Here is a 14665-nt window from a genome sequence, read left to right on the forward strand (position 1 = left end):
TTATTTATATAGAAATAATAATTAAAAAGTATAAAAATTGTTTACCACTATCACCGTGAACTTTAAAATTCCTTCAACGTGTCGGTAGGCGAGCGTTTCTCCCCTCTGTCAGACCGTTACTGCTTCATACATTGTAACTTTGAGGGCCTGCTTCACCAGTTGCTGAAAAAAGTTTATGTTACAAATAAGTTACGATTAAACTTTAACAATAGGCGGTTACAGGCCATAGGCACACATAATATCAAAAATTTATCTATTGGATACCCGTGAAATAGCTTTAGTAACTAATAACGAATGAAACAGGCTCTAAGGGTAAAAAGGTAAGTCAAATAACATGAAAAATAAGACAATATTACTTTGATGTGTATTGAAATTTGAAACACAATTTTAATACGCAGCGTTGGGTTCCTATTTGCTATTTATGACCTAGGAATTAAAAATATAAGTCGTGTGTCTACTCTATAATAAATTAAAATTAGTCTATTTTTTGACGGTTTCCTATTATCCACATGAATAATGAAGCAACACTAAGCTTATGATATTCTTTAAGTTGTAACGTAATGTAAAATTAAATTAAGAAAAACGAAAACGCTTTTTTTCAACTCATTTCTATTTAAATCATTTTTGTATTTTACACGAATTTGAGCGAAATTGGAAGAATAGTCAAAGTGTAACAAATCGCTATGTTTTAGTTACAAAACAAGTTTAAGCTGTATTAATAATATATTTGATATGTAAGTCAGAATAAAGCGATTAAAATTTGCATAGTACTACCAACCCATGCCTATCGATTAATAAGCTAAGCATTGTCGCCTTGACTACTAAGCCCTAAACATCGGCACAATAACAAACTCACCAACATAAGTATGTACCTACTACATCACCTACATAAGTATATACCTACTACAATATAAATGACTATCGTCAAACGAACCTTGTCCTCAAATAATTATGCTTTATTTGGCTAATCCTTAGATTAAGAGCCGCCATTTTGAAGTTAGATCGGTTAGGGTTTTTTTTTTTTGATACAAAATGCCGATAAACGGTCAAATTTGAGCTTAGATAATTCGACGGGTCTTAATCTAAAGACTTACTTTTTATTTATCATCATCATTAAAACAATAACTTAAAAATACCTTTAAACATTTCTTAATTATAATTACCTATAATTAGTACCTAGTCAAAATTCAATGTACCTTTGATGTATAACTATTTTTAAACTGAAAGTGATACGCTTTGACGAACTGTACAGACATGAAAATGTATTTTTACCGTATATAAGTTTTACTAAACGATTAAATCAAGCATAAATAACCTTTTTGACTTGGCTTGACTTGTCAATCAAATTAAAAAGCAAATAAAACAGCGCGGCCAAAAAAGTATTTAGGCGGCGTCCTGTAAACGTTTAGGCTGTTTCCCAAACTTCGTGTTTTATTAAATAATTTCGACAACTCGAAGTATACTCGAAGTATACCTATAGGTACTACTAATTATTTTCTTTTCTTTTTCAACTGCGACATAGGCCTCCCCAAGTTCGCGCCAGACATTATGGCGCGAGTCATCACGCTGGGCAGGCGAGTTGGTGACCGCAGGTCTAGCCTTGTCGCACCGAAGACGCTGCTGCCCGTCTTCGGCCTGCGTATTTGAAAGCCAGCAGTTGGGTGGTCCATTGGTCGGCTTTTTAAGTTCCAAGGTGGTAGTGGAACTGTGTTATCCCTTAGTCGCCTCTTACGATACCCACAGGAAGAGAGGGAGTGGCTATATTCTTTACTACCGTTACCATACAGCAGATTAATCATTATTTTAGATATTAGTTATCTTTATTTAAGGAAAACCATCCATAAATGTCTTTCTGCTGTTATATCCCACTACTGGACACCGCCTCGCTGCTCCACTGCGGGTTAGCAAATATGTTCCTTACCTAGTGACGATCGTTATCATGTGTACCTATGATAACAATTGTGACTGGCAGCCTAACGTGCTCTCCGAGACAAAGTGGGGTGGCCTACAAGGACCCAGAACAAAAACAAAATATGTTTCAATATAAATATGTATTCAGTTTAATTAATGAACATTTAATGAATATTTGAATTGATCTAGTATTTGCCATTTATCTGAAAATAATTTATGAAGAAATGTTAGAAAAAAAACACGGTCTCGTAACTTTTGAATTTGAGATAGATAAAGCTTAAACCAAGTTTTATTTAATAATTTACTACATGTATGAGATGATAAAATTTCCGTTGTAGTTATTGAGATATTAGAAAACAATACTTTCCACTGCTGGACATAGCCTCCACAACTGCGCACCAAAAATGATGTGAACTCATGTATTTGACGCATAGTCACCACGCTGGGCAGGCGGGTTGTAGACCGCAAGACTGGCTTTGTCGCACCGAAAACGGTGCTGTCTTCGGCCTGTGTATTTCAAACCCAGCAGTTAGATGGATATCCCGCTAAGTCGGCTAAAAATGTTAGGGTATATTCAAATGCAGCAACTTAAAATATTATCTATAAGTAATATAACTTATAAGTTACCCTTTTGTCTAAAAATATTAATATGTTTATGTATTTTAAACTTGATGTACTTATCTAATTATAAATGTTTGTGTGTATGTAACTACTAACTACGTATCGATTGTAAAATGAGTACGTTCTCTATGTCAATAAAAACAGTCTGTGGGGTTTGAACTTAAGATTTGTTATATCATTATTATTTTAAAACAAAGTAAGAAAACAAACACTCTAAATTTTTACATAATTTAAATATAACCCAAATCCAACATTTATAGCTCAAAAGTTATGCTAACTTTTTATATATATTTCTCTATGTGTGTGTATTTGAGGCTTGAGACACACAAAAAGTTGTTTTTCAAATATATATTTTTACTACTTTCACATTATCAGTTTGAACAACATCAAATTTTTACACTAAATAATTTAATCTTTCGATAAGAAATAAAATTATAGGGAATGATGTCACATAGATTTATAAAAGGTTAAAAACTTTTAAGTGAATAAAATATGTCTTTCACTCTATTTTAATTAAAAATCTTAAAACATTTTTCATGACTTTATAAATAAAAGTACAAAAGAAATGTTTTTTTCTGTAGCAACTGTCAGCTGTCTAGCAGTTGTTAAATGTATATAATTGTCAATTACATGCGTCAAAAAACACTTAGAATTTACAGTTTGACTGACCCATAATATTTTACTTTGTTCTATAAGTATTGTAAACAAGGTGTGAATTCTTTATTGTTTTGATCCAAAAGTTACAATTTTCTCAAAATGTCATCTGTAGGGGGCTCGACTTGGGAAGGTAAGGAATCTTAACACCGGCTATCAAGTTTAGCTTGTAAACCTATATCGTGACGTTGCATCAAGTATATAGAAATAATTATTTATTTTGAACTTCGACTAACTAAAATTTACATATAGTAAACTTCTCTTTTAAATGAATATTAGTTGAAACGTTGAAAATGTAATAAAATAAGCAGTACTGATTAAGAAAGTTTTTTAAGGCACCAAGTTAATGTACATTTGACTTTGTTTCGCTTTTAGATGTTAGAAAACAAGCGCGTTTGCTAGAAAACGAAATTGATGTGAAATTGGTGGGATTCAGTAAACTTTTCATGAGTTCTGCAACATCAGGCCTTAGTTCCGAGAATGTGCCGCTGATCAACAGTGAAGATATGTTTGACACCCTGTCGATGGAAATACAACAGTTATTAAATAAGGTGATTATTTAACAACATTTAATATAGGCAACATATTTATTCTATACAATATAAAATGATATATTAATTGTGTCGGCAAATATGACGTAAATTAAATTTATGGATACCAACAGAAAGGTCACGGAATAAAATCAAGGCTGGCTCAGTTGAATTGTCCTTTCAACTTCTTTATAGATTTATTATTGATGCTAAATACAACCTTCTTAAAACTAAATGGTATAACACCTGAACATAAAAGTATAGCTAGCATTTAAAATAATGTTTTTAATCTATACATATAATAAAATGGTAGGAAAGTCAAAACTGTACATTGAATATTTTTTTTTAAAGAATATTTTGGGTGTGATCTACAATCAATACCAAAGCCAAAAATATAGTTTTTAGAATTTTTGTCTGTTTGTCTGTATGTATGTCCAGGATACAATCAAAAAGTACTATTTATTTCAAATTTGGCACAAATATTATTAAGAAGTCGGGTCAACATATAGGCTACATATTATCACACTATCACCTACGGGGAACGAGCAGTGAACCTTTATTTCTTCAACGCATTCTGTAACAACGTGTAATCTAACGGCGCATATTTGAATGTTGTTGTTATTATGTTAATAACCATACTATAAGCTAGCTTCACACTATAAATAAAGACATTCTGTAGTATATTTAGTATCAGCATTACACCCGTGCAAAGCCAGGGCGGGTCGCTAGTTTGTTATAATTATTATAAACACAATATTGATTAAAATGTACTTGAAAAATTTTTTTAACAATATTATAAATCAACAATATTTATTTAATTTTTATTTTATTTGCAGCTCTCAGCTATCAATGATAGGATGGCAGACTTAGCTCCGAGTGGATCAGCTACATTACACACTATCAAGAGACATAGAGAAATTCTAATGGTAACATATTTTATTATCTTGGCAACACTGAAATTTACAATTCGAGCATCTATGCATGTAGGCACATATTAGATTGTGATTTGTGGCATCGAAAGTTGTCAGTCCTGATATAGTAAGTTGCTAATGCAAAGTAAAACAGCTTTGTAAATAAAGCTACTAAACTCCAAAGCTTCTTATTTTTGTGATGAATTTATCAGCTTATTGATTTATAGTGTCTTATGGTGCCGTCTAATAATTACGTAATGTTTTTTAGTAATTTTTGAACTGTATACCCCCGACTTGGTGATATTTGGCAAGGCAATAATTTTTATTCTTACTTACCATTTACCTTTGGTGAGGTTTTTTTATGGATTTTTTGTTTTGGCCATATGCAAAACTCATTTTCAAAACATATATTTTTTTGTGCAGTGTATTCAATTTTTCAGAATATTAGCTTTAAGTACAAGTATAATGTGATAAAATTTTGGAAAATTAAGAATTGTGACACAAATTTCCAGAGAGACATTATAGTTGCAGGGTGTTTATTGTTTGTTTGTTTGTTTGATTTTCAAAAGGCATTCAACGAAACGCGTGATATCTCATTACAGCCCCTCCCCCTACTTGTGATATTTTATCTTTTTTGAAGCTCATGTGATTAATAGGTCACCTTCTAGCTAAGCGCGAACTGTCCTCGTGCGAAGATAAAATAGTCGTTAACTTTTCTCATAATTCTCTAATTTTCTTAAATGTTTAGTACAAAAAAAAAAAACGAGTTTGCTTTAGACCACACGACTGAAGTTAGTCTTTTTCACAATAGGCCTGCACTGTGTCTTAGATATACGAAACGAAACTGGCTATAAGAGAGAGAGAGAAAGAAAATATGTGTTCGTAATTCTCTCTCTTGCTCCGTTCGCCTCGCCCGATCACACCTGTCGTAACACTCTCGTCACCCAACCACCAGCTTACTCCCTAAGTCAAGCGTGCGTAAAAAAAGTCTTATTTAAAAAAAAGAGAATTGTAATCAGTAAAGTTGTTCTAAGTAATGGCGTGACCGGAGGCGCGTACAATGTGTAACCCAGGTGTAAATTATAAACTAACTCGTCCCTGCAGGACTACCAGCAGGAGTTCCAGAAGACTTCGGCCCGCGTGGGCGCGCGGCGCGAGCGCGAGGCGCTGCTGCACGGCGCGCCGCCCGCCGCCGGCCTCAGCCGCCGCGACCAGTTCTCCAAGGAGGCCAACCATCTGCACAGGTCAGTTGTTGAACTTGCCCTCGCTTCTGTCTCACCGCCCGCCGCCGGCCTCAGCCGCCGCGACCAGTTCTCCAAGGAGGCCAACCATCTGCACAGGTCAGTTGTTGAACTTGCCCTCGCTTCTGTCTCACCGCCCGCCGCCCGCCGCCCGCCGCCGGCCTCAGCCGCCGCGACCAGTTCTCCAAGGAGGCCAACCATCTGCACAGGTCAGTTGTTGAACTTGCCCTCGCTTCTGTCTCACCGCCCGCCGCCGGCCTCAGCCGCCGCGACCAGTTCTCCAAGGAGGCCAACCATCTGCACAGGTCAGTTGTTGAACTTGCCCTCGCTTCTGTCTCACCGCCCGCCGCCGGCCTCAGCCGCCGCGACCAGTTCTCCAAGGAGGCCAACCATCTGCACAGGTCAGTTGTTGAACTTGCCCTCGCTTCTGTCTCACCGCCCGCCGCCGGCCTCAGCCGCCGCGACCAGTTCTCCAAGGAGGCCAACCATCTGCACAGGTCAGTTGTTGAACTTGCCCTCGCTTCTGTCTCACCGCCCGCCGCCGGCCTCAGCCGCCGCGACCAGTTCTCCAAGGAGGCCAACCATCTGCACAGGTCAGTTGTTGAACTTGCCCTCGCTTCTGTCTCACCGCCCGCCGCCGGCCTCAGCCGCCGCGACCAGTTCTCCAAGGAGGCCAACCATCTGCACAGGTCAGTTGTTGAACTTGCCCTCGCTTCTGTCTCACCGCCCGCCGCCCGCCGCCCGCCGCCAGCCTCAGCCGCCGCGACCAGTTCTCCAAGGAGGCCAACCATCTGCACAGGTCAGTTGTTGAACTTGCCCTCGCTTCTGTCTCACCGCCCGCCGCCGGCCTCAGCCGCCGCGACCAGTTCTCCAAGGAGGCCAACCATCTGCACAGGTCAGTTGTTGAACTTGCCCTCGCTTCTGTCTCACCGCCCGCCGCCGGCCTCAGCCGCCGCGACCAGTTCTCCAAGGAGGCCAACCATCTGCACAGGTCAGTTGTTGAACTTGCCCTCGCTTCTGTCTCACCGCCCGCCGCCGGCCTCAGCCGCCGCGACCAGTTCTCCAAGGAGGCCAACCATCTGCACAGGTCAGTTGTTGAACTTGCCCTCGCTTCTGTCTCACCGCCCGCCGCCGGCCTCAGCCGCCGCGACCAGTTCTCCAAGGAGGCCAACCATCTGCACAGGTCAGTTGTTGAACTTGCCCTCGCTTCTGTCTCACCGCCCGCCGCCCGCCGCCCGCCGCCGGCCTCAGCCGCCGCGACCAGTTCTCCAAGGAGGCCAACCATCTGCACAGGTCAGTTGTTGAACTTGCCCTCGCTTCTGTCTCACCGCCCGCCGCCGGCCTCAGCCGCCGCGACCAGTTCTCCAAGGTGGCCAACCATCTGCACAGGTCAGTTGTTGAACTTGCCCTCGCTTCTGTCTCACCGCCCGCCGCCGGCCTCAGCCGCCGCGACCAGTTCTCCAAGGAGGCCAACCATCTGCACAGGTCAGTTGTTGAACTTGCCCTCGCTTCTGTCTCACCGCCCGCCGCCCGCCGCCCGCCGCCGGCCTCAGCCGCCGCGACCAGTTCTCCAAGGCGGCCAACCATCTGCACAGGTCAGTTGTTGAACTTGCCCTCGCTTCTGTCTCACCGCCCGCCGCCCGCCGCCCGCCGCCGGCCTCAGCCGCCGCGACCAGTTCTCCAAGGAGGCCAACCATCTGCACAGGTCAGTTGTTGAACTTGCCCTCGCTTCTGTCTCACCGCCCGCCGCCGGCCTCAGCCGCCGCGACCAGTTCTCCAAGGAGGCCAACCATCTGCACAGGTCAGTTGTTGAACTTGCCCTCGCTTCTGTCTCACCGCCCGCCGCCGGCCTCAGCCGCCGCGACCAGTTCTCCAAGGAGGCCAACCATCTGCACAGGTCAGTTGTTGAACTTGCCCTCGCTTCTGTCTCACCGCCCGCCGCCCGCCGCCCGCCGCCGGCCTCAGCCGCCGCGACCAGTTCTCCAAGGAGGCCAACCATCTGCACAGGTCAGTTGTTGAACTTGCCCTCGCTTCTGTCTCACCGCCCGCCGCCGGCCTCAGCCGCCGCGACCAGTTCTCCAAGGAGGCCAACCATCTGCACAGGTCAGTTGTTGAACTTGCCCTCGCTTCTGTCTCACCGCCCGCCGCCGGCCTCAGCCGCCGCGACCAGTTCTCCAAGGAGGCCAACCATCTGCACAGGTCAGTTGTTGAACTTGCCCTCGCTTCTGTCTCACCGCCCGCCGCCCGCCGCCCGCCGCCGGCCTCAGCCGCCGCGACCAGTTCTCCAAGGAGGCCAACCATCTGCACAGGTCAGTTGTTGAACTTGCCCTCGCTTCTGTCTCACCGCCCGCCGCCGGCCTCAGCCGCCGCGACCAGTTCTCCAAGGAGGCCAACCATCTGCACAGGTCAGTTGTTGAACTTGCCCTCGCTTCTGTCTCACCGCCCGCCGCCGGCCTCAGCCGCCGCGACCAGTTCTCCAAGGAGGCCAACCATCTGCACAGGTCAGTTGTTGAACTTGCCCTCGCTTCTGTCTCACCGCCCGCCGCCGGCCTCAGCCGCCGCGACCAGTTCTCCAAGGAGGCCAACCATCTGCACAGGTCAGTTGTTGAACTTGCCCTCGCTTCTGTCTCACCGCCCGCCGCCCGCCGCCCGCCGCCGGCCTCAGCCGCCGCGACCAGTTCTCCAAGGAGGCCAACCATCTGCACAGGTCAGTTGTTGAACTTGCCCTCGCTTCTGTCTCACCGCCCGCCGCCGGCCTCAGCCGCCGCGACCAGTTCTCCAAGGAGGCCAACCATCTGCACAGGTCAGTTGTTGAACTTGCCCTCGCTTCTGTCTCACCGCCCGCCGCCGGCCTCAGCCGCCGCGACCAGTTCTCCAAGGAGGCCAACCATCTGCACAGGTCAGTTGTTGAACTTGCCCTCGCTTCTGTCTCACCGCCCGCCGCCGGCCTCAGCCGCCGCGACCAGTTCTCCAAGGAGGCCAACCATCTGCACAGGTCAGTTGTTGAACTTGCCCTCGCTTCTGTCTCACCGCCCGCCGCCGGCCTCAGCCGCCGCGACCAGTTCTCCAAGGAGGCCAACCATCTGCACAGGTCAGTTGTTGAACTTGCCCTCGCTTCTGTCTCACCGCCCGCCGCCGGCCTCAGCCGCCGCGACCAGTTCTCCAAGGAGGCCAACCATCTGCACAGGTCAGTTGTTGAACTTGCCCTCGCTTCTGTCTCACCGCCCGCCGCCCGCCGCCCGCCGCCGGCCTCAGCCGCCGCGACCAGTTCTCCAAGGAGGCCAACCATCTGCACAGGTCAGTTGTTGAACTTGCCCTCGCTTCTGTCTCACCGCCCGCCGCCGGCCTCAGCCGCCGCGACCAGTTCTCCAAGAAGGCCAACCATCTGCACAGGTCAGTTGTTGAACTTGCCCTCACTTCTGTCTCACCGCCCGCCGCCGGCCTCAGCCGCCGCGACCAGTTCTCCAAGGAGGCCAACCATCTGCACAGGTCAGTTGTTGAACTTGCCCTCGCTTCTGTCTCACCGCCCGCCGCCCGCCGCCGGCCTCAGCCGCCGCGACCAGTTCTCCAAGGAGGCCAACCATCTGCACAGGTCAGTTGTTGAACTTGCCCTCGCTTCTGTCTCACCGCCCGCCGCCCGCCGCCCGCCGCCGGCCTCAGCCGCCGCGACCAGTTCTCCAAGGAGGCCAACCATCTGCACAGGTCAGTTGTTGAACTTGCCCTCGCTTCTGTCTCACCGCCCGCCGCCGGCCTCAGCCGCCGCGACCAGTTCTCCAAGGAGGCCAACCATCTGCACAGGTCAGTTGTTGAACTTGCCCTCGCTTCTGTCTCACCGCCCGCCGCCGGCCTCAGCCGCCGCGACCAGTTCTCCAAGGAGGCCAACCATCTGCACAGGTCAGTTGTTGAACTTGCCCTCGCTTCTGTCTCACCGCCCGCCGCCGGCCTCAGCCGCCGCGACCAGTTCTCCAAGGAGGCCAACCATCTGCACAGGTCAGTTGTTGAACTTGCCCTCGCTTCTGTCTCACCGCCCGCCGCCCACCGCCCGCCGCCGGCCTCAGCCGCCGCGACCAGTTCTCCAAGGAGGCCAACCATCTGCACAGGTCAGTTGTTGAACTTGCCCTCGCTTCTGTCTCACCGCCCGCCGCCGGCCTCAGCCGCCGCGACCAGTTCTCCAAGGAGGCCAACCATCTGCACAGGTCAGTTGTTGAACTTGCCCTCGCTTCTGTCTCCCCGCCCGCCGCCGGCCTCAGCCGCCGCGACCAGTTCTCCAAGGAGGCCAACCATCTGCACAGGTCAGTTGTTGAACTTGCCCTCGCTTCTGTCTCACCGCCCGCCGCCCGCCGCCCGCCGCCGGCCTCAGCCGCCGCGACCAGTTCTCCAAGGAGGCCAACCATCTGCACAGGTCAGTTGTTGAACTTGCCCTCGCTTCTGTCTCACCGCCCGCCGCCCGCCGCCCGCCGCCGGCCTCAGCCGCCGCGACCAGTTCTCCAAGGAGGCCAACCATCTGCACAGGTCAGTTGTTGAACTTGCCCTCGCTTCTGTCTCACCGCCCGCCGCCGGCCTCAGCCGCCGCGACCAGTTCTCCAAGGAGGCCAACCATCTGCACAGGTCAGTTGTTGAACTTGCCCTCGCTTCTGTCTCACCGCCCGCCGCCGGCCTCAGCCGCCGCGACCAGTTCTCCAAGGAGGCCAACCATTTTTTATACAAGTGCTTACTTTCGTTTCACCCGCATTCATTCGAGGAAAAAACGTGTTGTGCTATTGTATAGCTTATAGTACGGTAAATTTGACTGAGTGTAGGAACTGCAGAAAGTGTGCTGCTTAAAGTCCACACTTTAAGCAAAAAAAATCTAAAAAGGAAGGAAGATGTCCAGAGCTCATGGGATCCCAATTGGAGATAGGCTCGCCAACGCGCTTCCAATGCTTCTGGTGTTGCGATTACAGTAGTCAAACACCTGCTCTGGCCACCTTACTCACCACAGGAACACAACACTACTTGAAAACAGTATTATTTAGCTGTGATCTTCTGTAAGGTATATGTCCTGCTATTCCCAACCTCAGTTGCATTGATCGTTAGGAATGTAAGTAGCGACATCTCTGTTTCTGGCTCAAGAACAAGAACCATTAAAATGTCTCCATAAAAATAATTTGATATAAAACAACGATTGCACAGTGATAGTAAATACTTAATGTTATAATATTTTATTTATTTTTTTCTAGTTCTCACATACTAGTTGACGAACAAATCAACATCGCTATGGAGGCCCGCGAGCATCTCACTTCACAACGACAAGCGTTTAAGCGGATGCAGACTAGATTTAATGACATTACTAATAGGTATGTATGTGATTATGTATGACTATGTTATTATTATGCATAATTATATATAGCTCGCATCCTTAATTAAAACAAATATGTTTAACATACACACACTTGTCATCTGTTCTTAAGGAGACTCGTTCCGCGTGATAGCTTTAGAAAGTGCGTAACCACGGCTATAAATTACAGTTAATAAAATTGTACGAGAAATAGAAGGTTATTTAGTTGTGTGCGGTAGTTGGTATTAATATTTCAGTTTATCGACGGCTTAAAAAACCATTGAACGGTTATGCAGAAGTACGTTGCGAGAATAGCTCGTATATTAAGACAAAGTAACATTTAAAAAAGGGCTAGGAAATTTATATTCTATATTAGATGTGCCCGCGACTTCGCCCGCTTGAAATTTACCAAAAAAGTGATAGTTTAGTTCCCAGAGTTATAAAATAAATTTATAAAATAAAAGTAACCGAAGTTACTTCGTACTACATCAGCTGTCTTCCAGTGAAAGTCCCGTAAAAAAATTGGTCCAGCCGTCTCAGAGATTAGCTGGAACAAACAGACAGACAGACAGAAAAAAATTGTCACAAATGTTATTTTGGTATGTACCGTGTATACATACATATGAATTTAGTAATCCCAAAAAGGGGGAAAAGGTATGAAAAATAGATGTTGGCCGATTCTCAGACCTACCCGATATGCACACAAAATTTCATAAAAATCGGTCCAGCCGTTTTGGAGGAGTATTGTAACTAACATTGTGACACGAAAATTTTATGTATAAGAAGATATTATTATAATCGGTATGTCAAATTAAGAATTTATGACTATATACATATCCATATGCATTTACTAAAAATCGGTTATTTTAACGTTACAAACAGACACTCCAATTTTATTTATTTGTATAGATATATAGTATGTCTCGAGCAACACTGTAATTTTTCTGACCTTTGATCCAAGTCAAGCGTATCTTTAACATATTGGTATTAATATTAGATCTATGTTTGTACACTTTCCGCTTCTCTTTTTCTACGCTATGTCCTATGCCCAAAGGTTGTCTGGAAGAAATCGCTCTTAGCGATAAGACCGCCTTTGTACATATTTCTTTGTATGTATCACTTTTTTTGTAAAGTTTCTTTGTGGTGTACAATAAAGAGTATTTATTATTATTATTATGTTAAACATTACAGGTTCCCGATGTTAAACAGCCTTTTCTACAGAATAAACGCCCGAAAACGAAGAGACTCTCTCATCATAGGGCTTGTGGTCGCCGTCTGCACGTTTCTACTGCTCTTGTATGCATTCCATTGAAATAGTTAATAGAAGTAATATATTTTATGGTAACTCTTTTCACATAGATGCAAACGAGGGGCGTTAAATTAAGCTATATATGTTAGATTCCATCTTTTTAGCCATTTGCAAAAATATTAGTCTTAGGTCTTTTTTCGCCAGTTATGGATAGTTGGTCCTGCAAATTAGTTACGATTAGACTTGAATTATTAATATTTATTTATTTACCTTCAAATGAGATGAAATTGAGTACTGTTTCCACAATTTCCTCTCGACAAATTTCGTGTATATAAAATAATATATTTTATCATAATGTTCTCTTTATCTGTTGATTTTTTTTTTTTTTTTACCCTACATTATGAATTTCTTAATTGCTCTAATGCCATCTCTTGGAGTCATAACAAAAGGGGGATAAACAAACACCTGTGATGGTGAAATTAAAATATTGATGTAACATAGGGTAGTTTCGTATAACTTTGTAACGTTAGGACGTCTGACACCTCAGTCCTCCCGCGACCGTGGTTGCCGTAAAGTATCCGAAACGTCGGATATTTAAAAAACCTAATAAACCTAATAAATCCGAAAAATTTGTTTCATTATAATATTTATGTACATTGCGGAGTGCACTCTGTTTTCCGGCTCCGTTCAGAAATTTGAAATTATTGAAAGGTCCCCATAAATAAATCTATATAAATAAAAATGAATGTTGCTAACATAACTCGAATGAATCGACCAATTCGGATAAATCCATTTTTTTGTGTGTCCTTTAAGGGCCACGAAGGTTTTAATACCTAAAAAAAATTACTGTTAACTTTTGACAGAACGAAGTCTGTCCCGGCAGCTAGTATATACAATATAACTGCCATCTGTAAACACCATATTGCAAAATGAACGCCCATCTTGTACCTTACCTTTTATTATATCATGTATATATTTGACTGGTTTTTAATGTTTTGATGTGGTATGTAGTATATGTGGCTTAATTTAACGGCCCTGACTTGTATCCAGTCTATATTTGAACGGTTTGTTATCTATTTTTCAGATTTAAAAATGTCATTACTTCTTAAAAGTTCTTATATTCGGGAGTCAATTCTATAACGATTTTTGTACTGTGATTTTATAGACTTAACTAAGTATAGAACGGACATGTCTTTATATAATTAAAAAAAAACTATCCTGTCAATAGACGTCGCTGATGTTTGGATGAAAACTCTAATAGAGATGCCTTTAAACTTTATACCAGTCATATACAACCTTTTTTTAGGGGCCAGAAACACGTTTCAGTCATGGTAACGCGGGCCGCAAGCAATTTTTTTTTTTTTTTTTAATTATTTAGGTTTTAATTATAACGTGATTCCAAGTTAACAATGTAGTTAGTTACTTTATTTATGAAAAAATAAGTTTTGACAAAGATGCATGAGCATGCAGCCCGCGTGCCGCAGGTTGAGTATAGCGGCTCTATACCATTAGTAACATGGGTTAAATAATATTAAAAAATCAAAACAAATTAATAAATAAAATTGTACTTATTCACACTTCGTTAAAAGGTTAATTTATTATAATTTTAAAAACATTAGCAAATAGCAATATAATTTCTTTTTTCATTGAGGCAATATTGCAACACGTTTCTAATGAAGTTTCAGATAGTTATCTCAAACATAACAGTAGATAGATACCCAACAGATAAATTTCTTTCTGGTTTACCATTAAATTTCACTTTAAGATATTTTTATTTGAGACTTGTGTAAGTAATGTTGTATTTTGTAAGTTGAGGTTAAACAGACGCTGCGACTCTGATATTCTATCAGCAACATTGTGCATGATAAGCGTTATCAATCACTAACACTATTCTAACAAAGATATTCTCATTGATAATAAGATTATTTTACAAATATTTTATGTAGAGTAGAATTAAATTGAGTTTTTATTTCAATAGAAACAAAATTAATTTTCCATTCTAGTTTTTTAATGTTTAAAATATATCAATTGTTGTAGTAGTTTTAACGGATATCATTAACAATATATAAATATTTCTTATATTTAAGCCGTAAATTTAATTATAGCTAAAGATAGTTAAAACCAAAGTAAAGATAGTTGGAAAATGACAGTTTTTACTAATTTTTTTTTTTTCTAATGAAGTTACTCAAAATGAAGCCCAAATAACAGTTATTCGGCCTTGACTTGGATAT

At 43.4% G+C, this 14665-nt stretch overlaps 1 protein-coding gene across 1 annotated transcript; it reads left to right on the forward strand.

Annotated features, from left to right (window-relative positions):
* Positions 1 to 3135: 3135 nt before the first annotated feature.
* Positions 3136 to 12800, forward strand: LOC123663497 (Golgi SNAP receptor complex member 1). The gene is made up of 6 exons (XM_045598170.1): positions 3136 to 3319; positions 3562 to 3737; positions 4553 to 4642; positions 5732 to 5871; positions 11088 to 11204; positions 12377 to 12800. The coding sequence occupies exons 1-6, from the start codon at positions 3289 to 3291 to the stop codon at positions 12495 to 12497; spliced, it is 675 nt and encodes a 224-aa protein (XP_045454126.1). The 5' UTR covers positions 3136 to 3288; the 3' UTR covers positions 12498 to 12800.
* The last annotated feature ends 1865 nt before the right edge of the window (positions 12801 to 14665 follow it).

This window comes from Melitaea cinxia, chromosome 20, assembly GCF_905220565.1.
Source record: "Melitaea cinxia chromosome 20, ilMelCinx1.1, whole genome shotgun sequence".
Lineage (NCBI taxonomy): Eukaryota > Metazoa > Arthropoda > Insecta > Lepidoptera > Nymphalidae > Melitaea > Melitaea cinxia.

What these genes read in the sequence shown, in the direction of transcription:
- LOC123663497 (XM_045598170.1), top strand. Translation starts at nt 3,289, where the DNA reads ATGTCATCTGTAGGGGGCTCGACTTGGGAAG. An exon ending in TACAACAGTTATTAAATAAG is followed by an intron (nt 3,738 to 4,552) that starts GTGATTATTTAA and finishes TTTTATTTGCAG; the next exon opens with CTCTCAGCTATCAATGATAG. An exon ending in GACATAGAGAAATTCTAATG is followed by an intron (nt 4,643 to 5,731) that starts GTAACATATTTT and finishes TCGTCCCTGCAG; the next exon opens with GACTACCAGCAGGAGTTCCA.